This window comes from Hemitrygon akajei, chromosome 7, assembly GCF_048418815.1.
Source record: "Hemitrygon akajei chromosome 7, sHemAka1.3, whole genome shotgun sequence".
NCBI classification, from domain to species: Eukaryota; Metazoa; Chordata; class Chondrichthyes; order Myliobatiformes; family Dasyatidae; genus Hemitrygon; species Hemitrygon akajei.
In genome coordinates this window covers 76,962,065-76,986,181 of record NC_133130.1, presented here as the reverse complement: position 1 = coordinate 76,986,181, position 24,117 = coordinate 76,962,065, and the positions used below count along the sequence as shown (strand labels likewise).

Here is a 24,117-nt window from a genome sequence, read left to right as displayed (position 1 = left end):
CACACCCCATCCATTCCAACTCTCCACCCCAAACTCCCGACTACGAGATTTCTTTTCGATCCTCCACCTTGTTTCATCTGCCAGTCTCTCATACAATCAACCCCACCTCCTTCTACTACCTCCATCTACTCATCATCCTTCCCTTATCTGATTCCACTCATCACCTTCCTTTCTTATCAGAGTCCATAATCTACAGGCCTCTGTCTCCACCAAACCCCAGCCATTGTCACTATCTCCATCCTTCCTTTCCCCAATCTGGCTCCAATTGCTCCTGACCTGAGTCCAGCTATTGTTTGCAAACGCCTACCTTGCCCCTTCCCCTCACCTCTCCACACTGGTTATCTCCCCCTTTACATTTTCACTCCTTATGCAGATTCACAAGCTGACAAAGGGCTCTCTTATTCTCCATACTTTCTGCTTGCCTTGCTGAGTTCCTCCAGCTGAATCTGTTGGATGTCTCTTTTCTTATACTCAAATGCTCTTGCAACAAAAGCTAACAATACCTTTGCCTTGCTAATTGCTTCCTGAATCTGCATATTAACCTTCACTGTTTCATGTATAAGGGTACCCATGATCCTCTGAATGTCTACATCCTTTAATCTCTCACCACTTAAAAATACTCTGCCTTATAAGTTTCCCCCACTAACTTGTATTTTCCCACACTAAAATCTATACACAATGTCCTTTTATAATCACTTAGCTTCTCTGTAGTTCAATATGTACATTTAATGTCAGAGAAATGTATACAATATGCATCCTGAAATGCTTTTTCTTGGCACCATCCATGATAACAGAGGAGTCCCTCAAAGAATGAATGGCAGTTAAATGTTAGAATCCCAAGGCCCCCAGCTCCCCCCTTCCACTCAGCAACAAAGCAATGATTCCCCCCCTCAACCCACCAGCAAAAAAGCATTGGCGTCCCCACCAAGCACTCAAGCGTGCAGCAAAGCATCACTAAAGACACAGACTTGCAGTATTCCAAAGACTACTCATTCACTCGGTATTCAGCGTACCACAGGCTCTCTCTCTCTCCCTAATAAGAAAAAAAAGAGGTGTCCTTGTTTCACAGTGAGAGGGGAGACATAACAAACAACTGGCTGATTTACAATATTAAAAGTCACTTTTTCCGAGCTCTGTGCCCAAAGAACTCAGGTCTTCGGGCACACAACCAGCTCGCTGCTTTCGACCTTCCGTGTACTCCCACGGCACATCAGGCAGCGGCACCAGCCTCGAATCCGCTCACCTCCAGAGCCACAAAAATCCGGCATCCTGAAGGCGCGCCAGTCTTCCAGGCCGCGTCCTTGGCATATTGAAAAGCAGCCAGTCGTGAGGCCCTGAGAGTGGGTCCCATTTCTGCAAAGAACCGAAGTTGACACATCTCTGTCTCCTTTGATACCTAAATTTGTGTCATCAACAAACTTGGCTATAATGTAATAAAAAAACTGTAGATGTTGGAAGTTTGAAATAAAATCAGAAAATGCTGGAAACTCACTGAGTCAGGCAGCAACTGTGGAAATAGAAATTGTCAATGCTTTAGAGCTGAGACCCCTGGACTGAACTGAGAAAGGAATAAGACAAGTTAGCATTCAATAGCAGAAAAGGTGGAGCAACACACACAAAATGCTGGAGGAACTCAACAGGTCAGGGAACATCTATGGAAAAGAGTAAACAGTCGATGGCAAAGGGTGTTGTAGATGGTTCGTATTCTGCATGGAGGTCGGTGACCATTAGTGTTGCACAGGGATCTGTTCTGGAACCCCTCCTCTATGAGATTTTTATAAATGACCTGGATGAAGAAGTAGAAGGGTGGGTTAGTATGTTTGCTGCTGACACAAAGGTTGGAAGTATTGTGGATAGTGTGGAGGTTGTCAGAGGTTACAGCAAGACATCGATAGGATGCAGAACTGGGCTGAGAATAGAGTTCTGGGCAGATGGAGTTCAACCCAGATAAGTGTGAATTGGTTTATTTTGGTAGATCCAATTTGAAGACAGTATAATATAAATGGTAAGATTCTTGGCAGGGTGGAGGATTTGAGACATTTTGGGGTCCGTGTCGATAGGACTCTTAAAGTTGCTGCGCAGGTTGACAATGTTTTAGGATGGCGTATGGTGTGTTGGCATTCATCTACCATGGGATTGAGTTCAAGAGCCGTGAGGTCATGTACTTGGAGTACTGTGTTCAGTTCTGGTCACCTCACTACAGGAAGGACGTGAATACTATAGAGAGAATGCAGAGGAGATTTGCAAGGATGTTGCCTGGATTAGAGGGCATGCTTTATGAGAATAGGTTGAGTGAACCTGACCATTTTTCCTTGGAGCGATGGAAGATGAGAGGTGATCTGATAGAGGCGTATAAGATGAGGGGGGCAGTCAAGTACTGGAGAGTTTAACATCGGTAGCTGAGCAAAGGGCGCTGAGTAGGCTACGGTCAATTATGGATAACTCTGAACATCCTCTACATAGCACCATCCAGAGACAGAGAAGCAGTTTCAGCGACAGGTTACTATCGATGCAATGCTCCTCAGACAGGATGAAGAGGTCAATACTCCCCAATGCCATTAGGCTTTACAATTCTACCGCCAGGACTTAAGAACTTTTTAAAAGCTATTATTAATGCTTTTTGAGATAGTGATTTAGATGCATATCATATTTTTTACTGAGTTAAGTATTGTATGTAATTAGTTTTGCTACAACAAGTGTATGGGACATTGGAAAAAAAGTTGAATTTCCCCATGGGGATGAATAAAGTATCTATCTATCTATCTATCTATCTATCTATCTATCTAGCCAGAGGCTTTTTCCCAAGGCTGAAATGGCTAACATGAGGGGGCATAGTTTTAAGGTGCTTGGAAGTAGGTATCGAGGGGATGTCAGGGGTAACTTTTCACACAGAGAGTGGTGGGTGCCTGGAATGTACTGTTAGCGGTGGTGGTGGTGGAAGTGGATACAATAGGGTCTTTTAAGAGCCTCTTAGATAGGTACATGGAGCTTACAAAAATAGAGGGCTATGTGCTAAGGAAATTCTAGGCAGTTTCTAGAATAGGTTACATGGTCGACACAACATTGTGAGCCAAAAGGCCTGTAACATGCTGTAGATTTCTATGTTCCATGTTCTATGTTTTCAGGCTGAGATCCTTCTTCGGGTGGGGAGAGATGGGAGGGGAACAATTCTTTTGAAATTCTGAAAGCGAAGGGAAGTTGAGTCTGGTGTTGGAACCTTGATGGTAGAAATCCATAAAATGTGATTATGTGTTCTATCCACAATGGCTCAGAGGAAGGCACAGTCTAGGGAGAAGAAAGACATTTCAAAGGCTTCTGCGCAGAACATCTCATCATCGGAGCAATTGCTTCACAGACAGAAGTGAAGGACTTGGATATAATATTCTTGGTTCTTTCATCTAGATTGCGAACACCTAAGATTGCAACAGACATGCCTATGTCATCAATATTTGTCTTAACCTCCCAGTTTCTAAATATGACCCATTTATTTCTGTGTTTTTTTGTCCTCTGTTCATGAACCAATTTTCAAATCACCCCAGGGTATTATGCTCAGTGTATATCATGTGCTGTACATGGGAACTCAGACACACAAACTTAAAAGTCTAACAAAAAAGCAATTTATGACACTGTTGTTTGTCAGCCTACCCCATATACCACTCTGTTAACTCAGGAGGAGAGCAAAATGTTTATCCTCAGTTTTGTGGCAATTATTGAGTCTTCATTCAACATCATTAAAAGAAGAATATTTGTTCATTTCCAAGTTGCTTTAAGAGGGAGTGTGCTGCATGCAAACTGGCTGCCATGTTTCCGACATTTTAACAATATTTATACTTAAGAAACGCTTTACTGGTTGTAAGGAAAATCTGGGGTGTATGGAGTCTTTGAAAGGTGCAATGGAAATATTGCTGTTTCTTTTTACCACAAACAAAGTTAGTTTCACAAACAAATTGTCAGGATTGCCAGAAATTGCCAGAAATCCAAAATAAAATCAGAACCGGTCAAGCAGCATTTATGTACAAAGAAACAGAGCTAATGTTTCAGATTGATGAGCTTTAATTGGAAATGCAAAAAAATGTTAGTGACAAAATTACTTTTCAGATACAAGTTTCTGAAAGTGCATTTTTACAGTTAGAATCTCAGATTGATTTCAAACTGACTGTTTTATGTGGTGAGATATGTAATGAGGATTTCTATCATTTTTTAAGGCAAAGGTAAAGTCTGTCATTCCAGAAGTAGAATTATACCATCAGCATCACAAACGATCCACTGTGTTAAGCGCCGAAGAGCTGAGCAAGTTGGCAAGGTATGGTTGTGACAATTTAGTTTATTTATAAAAGAAATAACATTGCTAGAAATACTTACTTTTCAAGGAAGGTGCTTGAAAAGTAGGCCTTAAAATAAAAAATGTGCATTATTTAGCTTGAAAAAAATTAAAATCCAACAAAACTAAGCTTCATTGGCTCAGCATTTTAGACAGCATCTGTGAAAAGAGAAACAGAGATCGCCTCTTGCTATGTTTGGAAATTTGACAACCTGAAAACTTAATTATGTTCCTCTCTCCTCAGATATTGTTTTTTTCTTTTTACATTTATCAGAATTTAAATATTTAGCATTTACCATTTAAATTTCAAATGGGGAACCGATGTACTGAACTGATTTTGTGCTTTTTATGCTGTAATTTCCCTGAGTACATTGTATCAATTCCCCATTAACAAAGGTTCAATCAATATGTTGGCATTTTGTCAAGGGCAACCAGTATTCCCAGGCCTACTATAGGAGTGTTGCTTGTGATATAATCTCCAGCTGCTGTAGATCATTGTATCAACTTTCAGATACTAAATCAGAGGAAAGGGCCTAATTAAAACTAAGTAGGAGCATAATCGTTCATTCTTTTTCAGAGCCACATATCACACTCACCCCCTCAAAATTCTTTCCTGGCTGATCCTTTCTGATCAAAGTATGCACTGTACATGGGCTCCATGGTGGCCTCGCGGTTACCACGGAGCTATTACAGGTCAGGGTGTCGGAGTTCGGAGTTTAATCCCACCGCCCTCTGTAAGGAGTCTGTACATCCTCTCCAACGAAAGTGTGGGTTTTCTCCAGGTGCTCCAGTTTCCTCCCACAGTCCAAAGATGTACTGGTTAGTAGGTTAATTAGTCATTGTAAGTTGTCCTGTGATTAGGTTAGGGTTAAATCGGGGGTTGTCAGGGGTTGCTGGGTACCACGCGTGAAGGGCCAGAAGGGCCTATTCCACACAGTATCTCTAAATAAAATAAAGAATGTCACCATGTACTACCCTGAGAGTCATTCTTTTGTAGGCATTTACAGTAGAACTAAGAAATGCAACAGAATCAAAGGGGGGGGGGGGAAGCTATACACAAAGACTAAAAAACAACCAGTGTACAAAAGGAGACAAACTGTGCAAATACAAAAAAAGATTAATTAATAAGTCAATAAATAATACTGAGAACATAAGCTATGGAGTCATTTAAAGTGAGTCCATAGGTTGAGGAATCAACTCAAAGTTGAGATAAGTGAAGTTGCCCAAACTGGTTCAGAAGCCTGATGGTTAAAAGGTAGTAAATGTTCCTGAACTTGTTGGTGTGGAATCTAAGGCTCCTGTACCTCCCAATGGTAGCAGCAAAAAGAGAGCGTGGCCTGGATAGACAATAGGTGCAGGAATAGGCCATTCGGCCCTTCGAGCCAGCACCGCCATTCAATGTGATCATGGCTGATCATCCACAATCAGTACCCCGTTCCCGCCTTCTCCCCATATCCCTTGACTCTGCTATCTTTAAGAGCTCTATCTAACTCTTTCTTGAAGTCACCCAGAGAATTGGCCTCCACTGCCTTCTGAGGCAAAGCATTCCATAGATCCACAACTCTCTGGGTGAAAAAGTTTTTCCTCAACCATTCTAAATGGCCTACCACTTTTCTTAAACTGTGTCCTCTGGTTCTGGACTCCCCCAACATCGGGAACATGTTTCCTGCCCCTAGCGTGTCCAATCCCTTAATAATCTTATATGTTTCAAACAGATCCCCTCTCATCCTTTTCAATTCCAGTGTATACAAGCCCAGTCGCTCCAATCTTTCAACATATGACAGTCCTGTCATCCCAGGAATTAACCTCATGAACCTACGCTGCACCCCCTCTATAGCAAGAATGTCCTTCCTCAAATTTGGGGACCAAAACTGAACACAATACTCCAGGTGTGGTCTCACCAGGGCCCTGTACAACTGCAGAAGTGTATATAAGGATAGTGGGGTCCTTGATGATGAATGTTGCTTTCTTGTGGGCTCCTTGTAAATGTGCTCAGTGGTGGGGAGGGCTTTGCCTGTGAAGGACTGGGCTGTATCCACTACTTTTCTGTAGACTTTTTTTTATTCTTGGGGATTGGTGTTTCATATCAGGCCATGATGCAGCCAGCTAGGGTACTCTCCACTGTGCTTCTATAGAATTTGTCAAGGTGTTAGATAACATGCCAAATCTGTGCAAACTTCAAAAAATGTAAAGGTTCTGCAGTGCTATCCTGGCAATGGCACTTACATGCTGAGCCCAGGTTAGATCCTTTGAAATGGCATCGCCAAGGAATTTAAAGTTACCAACTCTCTCCACCTCCCATCCCCTAATGATGACTGGTTTATCGACCTCTGCTTTCTTCCTCCTGATTTGACCAGATTTTTAATTTCCCTCCTATATGCCAATTCATCACCACTTTAGATTGGGCCAACAACCGCACCAGCAAACTCGAATGTGGCATTGGAGCTGTACTTGGCCTCGCAGTCGTAAGTGTAAGGTGAGCTGAGCAAGGGGCTGAGCATTGCAGGTGATTGTGCAGGAGAAGTAATTGCCAATCCGAACTGCCTGGGGTCTGCAAGTGAGGAAATTGGGTATCCAGGTGCACAAGAAAGTATCAAGCACGTATTAAGCATTCTTATTCCTTAGTCAGTCAATCAAGACTTATTTTCCTGAAACCTGCTCTCACTCACATGCCAATCAACTTCTCTGACTTGCTACATTCATCTAAACAAGGGATAATATACTGTGGCCAGTTAACAAACCAACCACATCTTTGGGGAACATGAAGAAACTGGAGTACTGAGAGAACCTCACACAGTTACAGGGAGGACATGCAAACTCAACATAGCACCAGCGTATTAAATACATATCCGGCCTCCAAGGTATCTCCTTCACTTTACAGCTGCATGTAACAATGTATTTCGAGCATTTATGTAACACAGCATGCTTGTGAATTTATTTTCCTTTTGCTCTTTAATTCCACAGATGAAGTGGTAGCATTATTCATTTGAGTACTAATAACAAAAAGCGTAAAAGATACTGTGAACACAGACACTTACTGTATCCAATGACGAGAGCTCCAAGCAGATAGTTTGCAACAACTGTCCAGCCATCTATTAGAAATTGGAATATGCTGATCAATACCCTTTAAGGAAAATGTCTGTTTCCATGCATTTTGCTAATTTCTACTTCAAATGAGCACCTACGACCAACTAGACCCTCATACACTGGAAACTGAAGCATAAAGGCAGCAATTTAATTTGATTTTCCAAACACACACTTGTAAACTTTGAGGATTGCTTTCAGAGCTTCACAGATTGCTTCACAATTGATCTTCTGGAAGGGGAGGAAGCAGATCAAGTAAGGATGGTCAAGGTCATCAGATGGTGCCTGAAGTAAGTTAGCATGTCAAGTAGTAAGTACAATCTAAGGTACAACTAGCTCTTTGGGATCAAGCTCAGTGCAGTATTTATATAACTGTGGAACCTGTTGCAGCTCCACCAGTTGAAGAACAATGCAGTCACAGTTAAAGTGATTGTAGACCTCATTCTGTTTCCTTATAGACCAGTACAGTGGGCATCTGCAGTCTAAGTACTTACTGAAAAGGCGTCTGATGCACAGCCACTCTTTCCTTCTGCATAGTCAGTCACAAATGATAGTCAACAATTAATTAGCTAACAGGAAGATGCTCCCAATTTACCTAGTGACAATTGAGCCAAGTAGGTGAGCACTAAAGGCTAAAGCATTGACAATAATCTACCATTTTTCAATCCCTTCCACCATTACAACAATATCACCCTGCAGTCCAAAACTACCCTCCCCACCATCAACAACATTTCCAATCTTCATGCCATCCACAAAATTATTGATAGTGTCTTGTTATTCACATCCAAGTCGTTCACCTATCTTGCAAGTGAGAATGGCCTCACCACTGACTCCTGCGGAATACCATTAGGCCCAAGCATTCAATCACCCAAGTATCACACTAAATTTTCCAGTAAACTGGGTGAATGGAAGGGAACCAAGGGAAATGGGTCCAAAGCAAATGAAGCACAAGAACCAGGGCTACAGGGGTGAGAGCAAAATGAATCACAGGAACCTGGGCCCTGGTGAGATCAAAATAAATCACAACAACCAGGGCCCTGGTAAGAGCAAAATGGAGCACAGAAACCAGGGCCCTGGTGAAAGCAAAATGAATTACAGGAACCCAGGGCCCTGGTGAGAGCAAAATTACTCACGGGATCCAGGGCCCCATGAGTGACAGCAAAATGGAGCACAGGAACCGTGTTCCCAGTGAGAACAAATTGGAGGACAGGAACCGCGGCCCGGATGAGAGCAAAATGAAGTGTGGGGGCACAGGCCCCAATGATTGTCAAGGGAGAACACAAACATTACCCGGTGAGTCTGCTTGCAGGATATTTCAATCATATGGATTCTTGGAATTAGGATACTGCCACATTTGCCTGCAATCAATCATTTGTAAAGTGATAGTGGGTGCCATCTACAATATTAAGTACTACTTACTCATCAGTAACATGCTGATCAATGTACATATAGTCTAGGTTTTGCTTAGCCCTGAATCTCTTCACTGCTTTGATCCTATGTGGACCAAAGAGCTGAACGCCAGGGATGAATGAGAGGAAATGGTAGTTGATATAAAGTCTTCATTTGTCAACAAGGAGTCCTGGTAAACCTGAAAACAACAGGAACCAAGGAAGAACCTTCCACTGGCTAGTTCAATACAAAGAAAATCAGTTGTGTTTGTTGAATGCTGATTACCCCTCCCCCAGATCACTGCTGCAGGCTTCTTCAGGGCATTTTCAACAACATCAGTAATGAGCTTTTCAAAGTCATAAAATAACAGATGGGATTATTAACTACTCCCTTTACAATTTCTCATACGATGAGGTTGTTTGTCTTTCCTGAATAACCGATACACTGAAATACTGAAAACTGAAAGGTGGCATGTTAACTTTGAACCGCCCAAGAAAAAGCAAAAATGTCTCCACAAAAGGAGTTTAATCATCTCCCTTTGACATTCAGTGGCAGCACCATCAGCACCTTGGGGTTGAGATTAGGTAGGGAGGCAGAAATGACCATTGACCAGTCCCTCAACTGAACTAGCCAGTAAATACTAAGGCTTGTTGCTGGATATCCTGTGGAGGATAACTCATCAGATTCTCCGGGACACATGATACAGAAGCTGCTGTGTCAGAGACAGATTTTAATTGTTTGTGCTTTGCAACTTGGTTAATGGTGAGTACACCCGACTGAGTTACCTGACTAGAAGGAGTTACAGTTTTCAAAATGGATTGAACTGCAAAGTCTGGTAAGGGAAACTTAGAAACATAGAAATCCTACAGCACATTACAGGCCCTTCAGCCCACAATGCCGTGTTGAAGATATACTTACTTTAGAAATTACCTAGGGTTACCTGTAGCCCTCTATTTTTCAAAGCTTCATGTACCTATCCAGGAGTCTCTTAAAAGACCCTATCATATCTGCCTCCACCACCATCGCTGGCAGCCCATTCCACACCCTCACCACCGTCTGTGTGAAAAAAAACTTGCCCCTGACATCTCCTCTGTACCTACTTCCAAGCACCTTAAAACTGTGTCCTCTCATGTTAGCCATTTCAGCCCTGAGAAAAAGCCTCTGACTATCCACATGATCAATGCCTCTCATCCTTATACACCTCTATCAGGTCACCTCTCATCCTCCGTCGCTCCGAGGAGAAAAGGCCAAGTTCACTCAACGTATTCTCGTAAGGCATGCTCCCCAATCCAGGCAACATCCTTGTAAAATCTCCTCTGCACTATTTCTATAGTTTCCACATCCTTACTGTAGTGAGGTGACCAGAACTGAGCACAGTACTCCATGTGGGGTCTGACCAGGGTCCTATAAAGCTGTAACATTACCTCTCGCTCTTAAACTCAATTTCATGGTTGATGAAGGCCAATTTACCATATGCCTTCTTAACCACAGAGTCAAGCTGTGCAGCAGCTTTGAGTGTCCTATGGACTCGGACCTAAAGATCCCTCTGATCCTCCACATTTATTTGACCTACCAAAATGAATCAATCTTATCTGGGTTGAACTCCACCTGCCACTTCTCAGCACAGTTATGCATCCTATCAATGTCCTGCTATATGTTCAAGCTTTTCAGCCTGCTGTAAGTCATCCCTACGATTGAAAGGTTCTTTTCCATAGTGAATACTTAAGCAACATATTCATTAAGTACCTCTACTATCTCCTCCGGTTCCATACACGCTTTTCCATTCTCACACTTGATTGTTCCTATTCTCTTACATCTTACTATCTGCTTGTTCTTCACATACTTGTAGAATGCCTTGGGGATTTCCTTAATCCTGCTTGCCAAGGCCTTCCCATAGCCTCTTCTGGTTCTCCTAATTTCATTATTAAGCTCCTTCCTGCTAGCCTTATAATCTTTTAGATCTCTATCATTATCTAGTTTTGTTGAACCTATTGTAAGCTTTTCTTTTCTTCTTGATGAGATTTTCAAAGGTCTTTGTACACCACGGTTCCTCTACCCTACCATCCGTTCCCTGTCTCATTGGAACGTACTTATACAGAATGTCACACAAATATCCACTGAATATTTGCCATATTTCTGCTGTACATTTCCCCAAGAATATCTGTTCCCAATTTATGCTTCCAAATTCCTGCCTGATAGCTTCATATTTCCCCTTACTCCAATTAAGTGCTTTCCTAACTTGTCTGTTCCTATCCCTTTCCAATGCTATGGTAAAGGAGATAGAATTATGATCACTATCTCCAAAATACTCTCCCACTGAGAGATCTGACACCTGACCAAGTTCATTTCCCAATACCAGATCAAGTACAGCCTCTCCTCTTGTAGGCTTATCTACATATTGTGTCAAGAAACCTTCCTGAACAAACCTAGCAAACTCCACTCCATCTAAATCCCTTGCTCTAGGGAGATGCTGATCAATATTTGGGAAATTAAAATCTCCCACCATGACAACCCTGTTATTGTTACACCGTTCCAGAATCTGTCTCCTTATCTGCTCCTCAATGTCCCTGTTACTATTGGGTGGTCTATTAAAATACACCCAGGAGAGTTTTTGATCCCTTCCTGTTCCTAACTTCCACCCACAGAGACTCAGTAGACAATCCCTCCACGACTTTCTCCTTTTCTGCAGCCGTGTCACTATCTCTGATCAGCAATGCCAAGCCCCCACCTCTTTTGCCTCCCTCCCTGACCTTTCTGAAACATCTAAAGCCTGGCACTCAAAGTAACCATTCCTGCCCCTGAGCCACAACATCATAGCTCAAAGTACTGATCCACGCTCTAAGCTCATCTGCTTTGTTCATTATGCTCCTTGCATTAAAATAGACACATCTCAAACCATTTGTCTGAGCGCATCCCTTCTCTATCACCCGCCTATCCTCCCTCTCACACTGCCTACAAGCTTTCTCTATTTGTGAGCCAGCAGCATGTGCTTTATAATTCTCGCTTGTGCTCAGACATTGGGGTTACATCGATTTCTTGTTCCCCTGATCTGGAACACCTGACGATTAAATGCAGACCATTCTATCTGCTTTGGGAGTTCTCATCCGTGATCCTGACCACAGTTTACATACTGTCGGTGGCTGATTATAAGCAACCACTCGCGACGCTGCAGAATGTTGTCTGCAGGCAAGAAACAGCCATCCCAATGTATTTCAAATTATTGTTGACAACTTTAACCAGACCTGTCTGAAGGAACCACTGCCCAATTATCAGCAGTACGTAACCTGTTGCACCAGAAGTCCCAACTTACTAGGCCACTGCTACACTATCATAAGGGATGCCCCTCGTTCCTTACCGAGGGCACATTTTGTCTAGTTGGCTGTACTCCTGCTACCTGCATACAAACAGATCCTAAAAAGCAAGGTTCCAGAGATCAAGACAACTAAGGCGTGGTTGCAGGATCAGAGGAACATTTACATGATTGCCTTGAGTCAGTGGACTGGGCTTTGTCCAAGAACTCATCTGAGGACCTGAATGACTACACCAGAGTCTTAACAGACTTTATTGAAACAGCTGTGGATGAGTGTGTCTGCACGAAAGCATTCGGGGTCTACCCCAATCAGAAGCCTTGGATGAACCATGAAATCCAGAATTTGCTGAGAGCCAGATCTGAGGCATTCAAGTCTGAAGATCAAGAATGCTACAAGAGGTGCAGGTATGATCTCCAGAAAGCCGTCTCAAGGGCAAAGTGGAGATTCTGGATGAGACTGGAATCAAAGAAGGATGTTCGACAGCTGTGGCAGGGTTTGAATGTCATGAGCTCATTCAAAGTTAAATATTGCAACATAGGGGATGACAGAGCTTCGCTTCCAAATGAGCTCAATGCCTTCTATACTTGCTTTGACTTTGAGAACAGGAAGGAACCAATGTTCACTCCCATGTCTCCCAATAATCCTGTAGTCTCAGTATCTGAAGATGACGTGTGGGCTGCCTTCAAGAGAATGAAACCAGTGAAAGTATCCAGTCCACATGGAGTACTTGGCTGGGTATTGAAGGCCTGTGCTTACCAACTGACTGGTGTATTCACAGATATCTTCAACCTCTCACTCCAGCAGTGTGTGGTACTCACCTGTTTCAAGCAGGTTTCAATCATAACGGTGCCCAAGAACAGCATGGTAACTTGTCTAAATTACTATCACCAGCAGCATTTCCATCCACAGTGATTAAGTGTTTTGAGAGGCTGGTGTTGAAGTATATCAGCTCCTGCCCGAGAGGTGACTTGGATCCACTCCAATTTGCCTACTGAAGCAATAAGTTGAAAGTGGATGCCTTCTCATTGACTTTTCACACAATCCTGGAACATCTGGACAGCAAAGATGCATACGTCACGGTGCTTTTTATCAATTACAGCTCAGCTTTTAATACCATCATCCCCTCAAAACTAATCTGTAAACTCCAAGACCTGGGCCTTAATACCCCCTGTGCAACTGGATCCTGGATTTCCTCACTTGCAGGCCCCAGTCAGTTCACATCCCATCCACAATCTCCATCAGCACAGGAGCACCAAGGGGATGTGCGCTTAGCCCCCTGCTCTACTCACTGTACACCTACGACTGTGGCTAAGTACAGATCCAGTGCCATCTACAAGTTTGCTGATGACACCACTGTTGTGGACTGTAACAAAGGTGGTGATGGATCAGCATAAAGGAGGGAGATTGAAAATTTTGCTGAGTGGTGTTATAACGACAACCTCTCACTCAATGTCAATAGGTCCAAGGAACTGATTATAGACTTCAGGAGAGGGAAATCAGACGTCCATGAGCCAGTACGCATGGAGGATCAGAGGTGGAGAGGATCAGTAACTTTAAGTTCCTGGGTGTCACCATTTCAGAGGATCTGTCCTGGACCCATCATATAAATATTAATGCAAAGAAAGCACAACAGCATGTCTACTTCTTTAGGAGACTGCAGAAATCTGGCATGTCACCAAAAACCTTGGAAAACTACTATAGATGTGTGCTGGAAAGTATACTGACTGGCTCCATTATGGCCTGGTATGTGAACACCAATGTTTTTGAGCAGAAAATCCTACAAAAGGTAGTGGATTCAGCTCAGTACATCATGGATAAAACCCTCCCAGCCATTGAGCACTCTATAAGAAATATTGCTGTAGAAAAGCAGCATCCATCATCAAAGATCCTCACCACCCAGGCCATGGTCCTTTCTCACTGCTGCCATTGGGTAGAAGGTACAGGTGTCTCAGGACTCATACCACCAGGTTCAAGAACAATTAGTACCCCTTAACCATTAAGTTCTTGAACTAAAGGGGATAATTACACTCATTCCATTTCTGGTGTTCCCACAACCACTTTAAGGACTCTTTATCTTGTTATTTCATTCTCTTGTTATTTATTGTTATTTATTTATAATTGCAATTGTGCAATCTGTTGTTCATTGATCCTGTTTAACAGCAGCTTTTTTATGGATTTGCTGAGTATGCCCACAGGAAAAAGAATTTCTGAGTTGTATGTGGTGATGTGGATGTATTCTGATAATAAATTTTATTTTGACTTTATTGGAAATGGCCTTCACAGTATTATTCCCCATGTATTATGGAGTTATATTGCTGTTAGGTTCTGTTTACAGGGATAGCTAATGCTTCTTGAGCCCACAATGAGAGGATTACACACACACACACACACAAGGTAAGTAATACCAAGGGAGCACAGCAGCAGTCACCACTCCCTTTGGTAGAATTCCACTCTGCTGGCTCAACTGGAAACAGATGCATCTTTGGAAATAGTTACTGTGAAATGAAGTATATTGTGTTGGCGCGTGGCCTAGTGGATAAGGCGTCGGTCTAGTGATCTGAAGGTCACTGGTTCGAGACTCAGCTGAGGCAGCGTGTTGTGTCCTTGAGCAAGACACTTAACAACACATTGCTCTGTGACGACACTGGTGCCAAGCTGCTTGGGTCCTAGTGCCCTTCCCTTGGACAACATTGGTGGCGTGGAGAGGGGAAGGCTTGCAGCTTGGGCAACTGCTGGTCTCCCATACAGCCCTGCCCAGGCCTGCACCCTAGAAACCTTCCAAGGCGCAAATTCATGGTTCTCACGAGACTTTTTAACAAAGTGAGACCAATACCCTTCAGTATTTACAGCTTACGTTGTTTCTTACAGATAGCTCCATTAATTTGCAAACCCAACTGCAGGAGTTATCTTGAAGATTACAATGTACCTCTTTGTGGCTTGAATTATGCAGAACGAATCTCTGGCAAAACCTTTCTCCATATGGAAAGTTTGACTAAAGATCAGAAAAAGACATTTAAATTAGCAACGTTTGCAGGATAGAAAGAAGTGTTATATTTAGATAACAACTTTCCCGACCAAAGTATATCCCAGTATGCCTTACAGCTGATGCTGAGCACTCATTGATATGACTTTGGAAATGGGCAGTACTGTATCTTAATTGATATGTACTCGAGATCCTGTGACATGCAGGGATCCATAATGTACCACTATATTGGGCATTGGTGCCTTGCTTTATTGGGACATAGCATTGAAAGTCTTCTTCATGGGTAATGAGTGGGTAATATATTGATGTGCTCTGAAAGAGCATGTGATAAACATGGCCAAACAATAAGCACTGAGATCATTAAAAGCACAAGAACAGGAAAAGTCCATTTAACCCCTCAAGGATACCTCCTTTATATTCTGTGTGATTAAGACCTAAGTGCTGATTGTGAACTTCAGAAAGGGTAAGACGAAGGAACACAAACCTGTCCTCATAGAGGGATCAGAATTGGGGAGAGTGAGCAATTTCAAGTTCCTGAGTGTCACTATCTCTGAATATCTAACCTGGTATCAACATAACAATGCAGCTATGAAGAAGGTAAGACGGAGGCTATGTTTCATTAGGAGTTTGAGGAGATTGGTTTATCACCCAAAACACTCAAACTTCTACAGATAGATCATGGAGAACATTCTGACAGGCTGCATCACAGTCTGGTATGGGGAGGGGGGCAGCTACTGCACAGGATCAAAATAAACTGCAGAGAGTGGTAAAATTAGTCAGCTCCATCATGGGTACTAGCCTCCATAGTATCCGAAACATCTTCAAGGACCAATGCCTTAGAAAGGTAGCATCCATCATTAAGTACCTTCTCACCACCAGGACATGCCCTCTTCTCATTGTTAACAACAGAAAGGTACAGAAGTTTGAAGGCACACACACAACGATTCAGGAACAGCTTCTTCCCTTCTGCCATCTGATTTCTAAATGGACATTGGACCCGTGAACACTACCTCATTACTTCTTTTAATTTCTGGTTTTGGATGACTTATTTTAATTTAACTATTTAATATATAGTACATATATATACTTACTGTAATTTTCTTTCTATGTTTATCATGTATTGCATTGTACTGCTGCCACGAAGTTTACAAATTTCATAAAAGATGCCGGTGATATTAAACCTGCTTCTGATTCAGTTTCTCCTGTGACTGACCCCTTCATAGACAACCATGCTCGATATTTCTCACTACCTTTGGCTAACCGCTGGCATAAAATCAATCGGACTCAACTTTCTAAATTAACAGTAGATTCAGCATCAATTGCCATTTGTGAATCTGTCACAATATTGCGAAGTGTAGAGAGGGATGATTATAGCCCTGTTAGATTTACAATTAGAATGAGGGCTCGTGATGCACTTTCACTGGATGAGCGTTAATCCTCAACATGCATTTAGAAATGCAATAGATCAGAGTCTTTACCCTCTTAATGAGGTCTATTTTAGTATGGAATCACTTCTGCACTGAATTAGAGATCTGTAAACATGGAACAAACAGTTCATAGTAAAATGCTTTTAGTCTGTGATTTCATGTTTCCTTTATAACCTTGAAACAATGGTGCAGCCTGTAATTGATGTGACATCTGCTATTTGTGGTCTGGGATGCTAAAAACATTTTCTTTTTGTGACTGTTTCCACAGTAATGGGGAGAGCAATATTGCTGTGAATATTTTGAATTGATTATCAGTAGCATTGGTAGATATGAAGGGAAGAAAGGGGTCTGAAGTTTTGGAGAAAGCTTCAATGGTTGTGTATTTTTCCATGGTATTTGCAGCTTAATTTTCTGTGTTCTACTGTACAGCATGAAGCAATAAAACAGTTTTGATAATGAAGTGTAAGATGTAGCAAATACCATGTCTTAAAGTACATTAAACACAGGAAGGGAAATGTTCATTAAGAACCCATAAAACCATTTTGCACGGTGTTGTCATGTTTATACTAATCCATTATTGACAGCTATTTCTCGAGCCCAGGATGTCAAAAGCTTTTTGAGAAAGGACAGCATTATACAGCCTCAGAGCACGGAAACTGAGAATGACCTGCTGGCAACCTGTGGTTGACTCCATTACTCCGTGCTGATTAAAGTGTTGAGGATGAGAGTAGAAAACAAGCAGGTGTTCAGTGGCTTCCTGCCTGCGTTTGACCGGATCCTCTCGCTGCTGCTGATGAGCAGAAGGTGCAGGAGTATTGGGTCCCGCATGGCTGTGTTTGGGGGCAGTTGATGCCCAGCAGCAATTGGGTTTCTAGACAGGCTCGCCTCAACACGAACATGCTCCACAGATGTGGGCTCGTTTCAGGGACTCTGCAGATCAGGTTATTTGTGTCTTTTGTTTACTTTTGTTTAACAATTTGTGTGATCTGTGGTGCTTCAGTGGTAGTTAATTCTGTAGCTGTGGCCTGTGGCCATCAGCTCCACACTGAGGACTCACTTTTAGTGGTTCTGCCGTTAAAATTATTTGTTTACCTTTTTGCTTGCACAGTTTGTTTTTTTTTCTCACATTGGGTGTTTCATGGATTAGTGTAGAGTTTTTCTTTGAATGGGTTCTATTGTGTTTCTTTGTTTTGTGGCTGCTAGCAAGGAGATGAATCTAAAGGTTGTATACTGTACATACTTTGATAATAAATGTACTTTGAACTCCAAGTCCAGTTCTAAAATGGCTGATGGAGTCAATATGGCACCCAGACCTGGCCACATGTGGGATAGAAGGTGCCTAGTGAGGTAGCTGAGAGGATCTTAGTGAGCTGATTTGCTGCTGTCATTTATACTGGACTTCTGTGTGCTTCTGATGAATTAACTCAAGTGCCATCCCTAATGCACTTCTCCTTCATGAGCTGATTGAGGCCAGGGATTTTGACATAGATTTCTTATCATGCCAGCAGGTTTGGAGGATTTTGCTGCACAGTGGGTGATATATATTAAGTGCTTTGAGGTGCTTGTGGCGGGGTGGGAGGCAGTCTCAGTTAAGGTATTGCTATTACAATGCCAGATGTGTGATCGGGGTGCAATACCCTCTGCTGCCTGCAAGGAATTCTCCCCATGACTGCACGGGGTTACTTCAGGTGCTCCGGTTTCCTCCCTCGTCCTTAACAATGGGTTGTGTTTATAGAGTTGTGGGCTCTTGAAGCATGGTAGCCCTTGTACACTGCCCAGCACAATCCTCATGGATTTCATTCCAAAGTTCAGCATTCAAAGTACATTTATTATCAAAGTATGTATACTGTATACTTAAGATTTGTCTTCTTACGGGCAGCCTCAAAACCAAGAAACCCAATAGAACCCATTAAAAATGATACAAACGACACATTTAACTGAATGTTTTGATGTACATGTGACAGATAAAGCTAATCTTTGTCTTTATCTTAGAACCATATCAGCAGTACACTGAAGGCAATGAATTTCGTCATTTATGTGTGCCTTCACTGAGAGATGACTCCTGAGATAATGGGAAGCCTTTATTGTCCGGGGGTCAGTTTTGTTCATTGGGATCACCATCGTAGAGGACATTTATTTTGCAGATGTTAATAAGTTTCTCACATGTTCCAATGACCACAGATAATCAGGATGCACAAGTGCCCCTCCCTCCCATCATTTTCAACGCAATTGCCCCCCACTGCTGCATACCCTGCTCACACGCGACTGCACGGCCCAACACCAGAATAATCACACTGTCAAATTTGCCGATGACACGGCGGGGTGGGGTCTCATCACCATCAATGTTGAGATGGCCAATGGAGAAGAGGTGGACGAGCTCCAGGCAAATGATCTCTTCCTCAATCAACTTCAAGAAAACTTGCAGCAACCATACCCTTCTTTATGATGGTGACACAGCAACGGAAAATGCAAGCAGTTTCAAACTCCTGCAAGTGCACATCTTGCTCAGCCTTTCAGGGTCCCAGGACGTAAACCACACAATCAAAGAAGCTCACCAATGCCTCTATGTTCTGAGGGGGCTGAAGAGAGCTGGACTATGCACATCTATACTGATGTCCTTCTGTAGATGTCCAGTTGTGAGCATCCTAACATGCTACATTACTCCATGGTACAGAAACTGCACTGGAGTGGACGAGAAGGCTCTACAGTGGGTAGTCAAAACTATCACCACCAAGGACAAATATACTGAAAGGTGCCAGTTAAAGGCCTGCAATATCAAGAAGAATCCCACCTATACAGCTCATGGACTGTTTGTCCCAGTCCCAATAGGGAGGAAGCTATATAACATCCAGGCCAGGACTCCCAGACTCAAAAATAGTTGCTTTCCCCTAGCAGTAAAGCTGGTCAACACTTTCACCACTAGCCCATCCCACTGTACTCCCACCACCTGTCATTTACTGTCAGAGTTACCTAATGTTCAGACACTCCAGTACTGAGTGTCACTTTATGTACATACAATCAATCTATGTATGTAAGCTATCTTATGTATTATACAGTTTATATCAGATTTTTAAATTATTGTGTTCTTTTGTGCTGCATCTACCTGGAGCAGCAATTATTTTGATCTCCTCTGTACTTGTGTACTGGAAATGGCATTAAACGATCTTGGATCTTGAATGCTAACTTAAACCTTGGCCGCTGAATATGTCCATGTCCATGTGGCATCTGCCTTCTGCAGCTTGTTGAATGAGGTTTGATGTCAACGTACGAGCAGCCTTCAGATGGTGAGAAGGGTGAACCCATGAGAAATATTTGGCCCAGATGGGATACCTGGCCAAGTCCTAAAGACCTGTGCTGCTCAACCAACTGGAGTGTTCACTGAGATCTTTACCCTCTAGCCTTGACAGTGTATGGTACCCACCTGCTTCAAGCAAGCTTAAACTGTATCGGTGCCCAAGAAGAGCATGGTTACCTGCCTCAATGACTATTGCCCATTAGCACTTACATCCACAGTGATGAAGTGTTTTGAGAGGTTGGTGATGAAACAGATCATCTCCTGCCTGAGAAGCAACTTAGATCTGCTCCATTTTGCCTACCATCACAACAGGTCAACAAAAGGTGCCATCTCATTGGCTCTTCACTCAGCCTTGGAGCATCTGGATAGCAATGATGCATATATCAGGATGCTCTTTAACAACTGCAGCTCAGCATTCAATACAGTCATCACCTCAAACCTAATCAATAAGCTCCAAGACGTTGGACTCAATACTTCCTTGTGCAATTGGATCCTGGATTTTCTTACTTGCAGAACCCTGTTAGTTTGGTGATGTTGGAGAGACAGCTGACCTCCAGGAAAGACTGTGATTGAACATGAAGAGCAATACCTCCAGAGTCTCCCAAGAGGAGGGGGAGGATGAGAGACTCAATGGGACGGTCATACCAGCAAAGGCCAGGACAAGAAACACGACTACGAGGAAGCTAAAGCAAGCAACACTGACCGGAGAGGAACTCACAGTAAGGTATCATTGCGGGAAAGTCTGCAAAAACATCAGAGAGCTCAAGGTGTACCAGAGCCAGTCTAGATGTGGATCAATGACCCAAGTGTAGCGCACGGACTTAGTATCTGGTGAGGCAAAGGAGAATGTCAGCCAGGGAGCACCCCACAGAGCTGAAGATCTCTCCACACTTGAGTCGCCTCAGCACCAAACAACAGACCAAGTGAGTTCCCCCTCGGCTACCCCAATCCATTCATCAAGGAAAGACAGGATCAAATGGCCTAGCTCGTCAGACAACGTCACCTGGATGCAGTTTGATGATGATCTGGACAGCATCCTGGAAGTTGCCTTAGCAGGCCCAGTACACAGAAAGATCGACTCACTCACAGCCATAGCGTACAATCTAGCTAAGGAGCGATTTGGCCCAATGGAGCGGAGAAGTAAGCCCGAGTTACCGCAGCAAACAAATAGGAGGGAAAGGGAGGTTCGTCGCTTGAGAGGCGAATTAAAGATGCTCAACAAGAGGTTTAAAACCAGCTGACCGGCCGAAAAAGAAGGTATCAAGGACTTAACCAGCATGCTGCGGGAACAGCTGTGCAAACTCCGGAGGGCGGAACATCTTCAACAGCAAAGAAGGAAGAAAGAGAAAAGGTGATTGCAGTTTGTGAGAGATCCATTCAGCTTCACCAGGGCTCTTCTCGGCCAACAAAAATCTGATATACAATCCAGCTCGAAGCCAGAGGTAGAGGAGTTCCTGTGGGAGGCACACAGTGACCCACGGAGGGGTCAGGGACTAGGAACCAATGGGGCTGTGCGTAGACCAGAAAAACAATCAATTGAGCTGAATGTGAAGGAGCCTACATGGCAGGAAATCCAGGACACCATCTGGAAAGCTAAAGCACCAGCTTCACCAGGCCCAAGTGGCATACCTTATAAGGTGTATAATGCCCAAAACTTCTTTGGAGGCTGTGGAAGGTCATGCAAAAGATCTGGGCCAAAAGTACCATTCCATCAAGTTGGAAATTGGCAGAGGGATGCTTTATTCCAAAGGAAGAGGATTCTTCCACAATTGCCCAGTTTAGGACAATTTCTCTCCTGGATGTGGAATGGAAGATTTTCTTCTCTGTGCTTGCAAGAAGACTGACTTCTTACATGATGCAGAACCACTGTATCAACATATCCATCCAGAAAGGAGGCATTCCAGGCTTTTCGGGGTGTCTGGAACACACCTCAATGATTAGCCATTTGATCTGTGAGGCTAAGCAGAGAAAAGGCGACCTAACAGTTGTGTGGTTAGACCTCGCAAACGCCTATGGGTCTATTCCACATGACCTCATTCGAGAAGGACTTGACCACTACTACATCCCAGTGGCTATTCGAGACATGATCACCAGCTACCTAGGAGGATTCAAACTCAGATTTACATCAGCCCATTTCACAACTATTTGGCAGGACCTCCAGAAGGGGATTCCACCCTATTTATTATGGGAGTGAACCTCCTAATATCAGCAGCAGAATACGTGACCTGCGGCCCGACGCTGGAGTCAGGCATTGCCCAGCCGGCTCTACGAGGGTTCATGGACGACATCACTATAACAATTGTGTCACATGTCCAATCAAGATGGGTATTGGAAACCCTGGGCAATGTAGCCACTTGGGCGAGGATGTCCTTCAAGGCCAAGAAGTCCAGGTGTATGGTGATCAGAAAGGGCAAAGTAACTAGCAAGTTTAGCCTCCAAGTTCAGGGTGAGGTCATCCCTTCCATCGAATATAACCTGATAAAATGCTTGTGGAAGTGGTTTAATGCGTCACTGACAGATGGGGCCAATGTCACCAATGCTGTGAAGCAGACAGACGAATGGCAGAAGAAGATCGACAAATCCGGACTTCCCAGTAAATTCAAGACCTGGCTGTACCAATACGGCCTTCTGCCCGGCTTCTCTGGCTCTTCACACTTTACGAGTTCCCCATGACCGCCGTAGAGGGCATCGAGAGGAAAACCAACAAGCACCTGCAGAGATGGTTAGGAGTTCCTCCAAGCTTCTCTTCAGTGGGCCTCTATATTCGATCCGGGCAACTGCAGCTTCCCCTGTCATCTGTTGTGGAGGAATTCAAGGTGGCTAAATGCAGAGCCTTATTAAGCTTGAGAGATTCCAATGACGACCTGGTAAAGCAAGCAGGCGTTACAACCAGATCTGAGCACAAGCGTGCAGCCAAAGCAGCAGTAGAGCAGGCAGTGTGTTCTCTGAAGCTGCGAGATATCATCGGCAGCTCCAGCGTCGGGCGGCAAGACCTCGGCTCAGTTCACTTTCAGCAGTGGGGAAACACAAGCATAAGGAACAGGCGTGACATGATACAGGTAGAAGTATGGATCCGTGAGGAAGAGAAGTGGATGTCAAAGGCAGTGGAACAAGTGTCCCAGGGTGCCTGGACAAAATGGGATCTGCCCAAGCGCAAGATCTCGTGGGCAGAGTTATGGAGACTGGAGCCCTTCTGTATTTCCTTCCTCTTGCAATCCGTGTATGACACCCTTCCTTCGCCTTTACATCTGTACACATGGGGGATGAGAGAGGACCCGAACTGTAAGCTCTGTGGTCAAAAGGGGACACTGGCTCGTATACTGTCCGGGTGTAAAACAGCTCTAATTCAAGGATGGTACAGGTGGCTCCACGATAAAGGTGCTGCTGGCTCTTGCTGACACACTAGAGAGAGAGAGATGCAAGAAGAGGACGGCTGGCTCAGATTTGAGGAAGGCCATCACCTTCATCAAAGAGGGAGCCAGGCCTTTCGTAACCAAACTACCAAAGCCAAATCTGCTGCTAATGATCAGGTCCTGGGAGATGAGGGTCAATGTGGGAGGGAGGCTGCAGTTCCCGGAGGTTGTGCACATAACCCTCCACCCAGACATTGTAGTGTGGTCAACTGAAGACTGGAAAATAATTCTGGTTGAGCTGATGGTGCCGTGGGAGGAGGGATGGGAAGAGGCCCACGAGAGAAAGGCCTTGAAGTACCAGCCCTTAGTGCAGGAGTGCAAAGACAAGGGATGGTTGTTCCCCGTGGAGATCGGCTGCAGAGGATTCCCAGCCAAATCAGCATGGCAGTTGTTGTCAGCTCTGGGCCTGGACAAAAGGAGCAAAAAACAAGCAGCTGATAGGAAGGGGGGAAGAGGCAGAAGGAACCTCTTGTTGGATTTGGAGTAGGGGAGAGGAGGGAAGCTGGAAGCCAGGAGCAGATGGGCAGTGATTTGGCCACCACTGCCAGCCCACCAATCGGAGAGTGTCGTGGTTAAGGGTCAAAACACTCTGTGAAGGCTGGGAACCACCTGATGACATCTGCTCCTGGCTGAAGGCTACGGTTTCTCATAAGGTATCTGGAGGATGCGCCCTAACCGGTGTATGTAACAAGACAATACAAAAAAAACAGAAATTATACCTAAATTTTACAGGATAGTAATGAAAAAAAACTGCAAAAGAAGACATTAGTGGGGAAAAAAGACAATCAGAGACAAATCCATAGTATTGCAAGAGGTGGCCTGCAGTGTTTGATTGTTGGGCTAGGGTGATTTTAGGAAAGTAGCTGTTCCTGAAATGAATGGTGTGGGACTTCA

General features: G+C 43.7%; 1 protein-coding gene across 1 annotated transcript in view; it reads left to right on the top strand.

The window, feature by feature from the left end:
• Positions 1-24,117, top strand: part of LOC140730591 (uncharacterized) — a 244,979-nt gene that overhangs the window by 84,083 nt on the left and 136,779 nt on the right. The window contains exon 6 of the mRNA XM_073051258.1: positions 4,206-4,303. Coding sequence (XP_072907359.1) covers positions 4,206-4,303 — 98 coding nt within the window. The remainder of the gene's footprint in view (positions 1-4,205; positions 4,304-24,117) is intronic.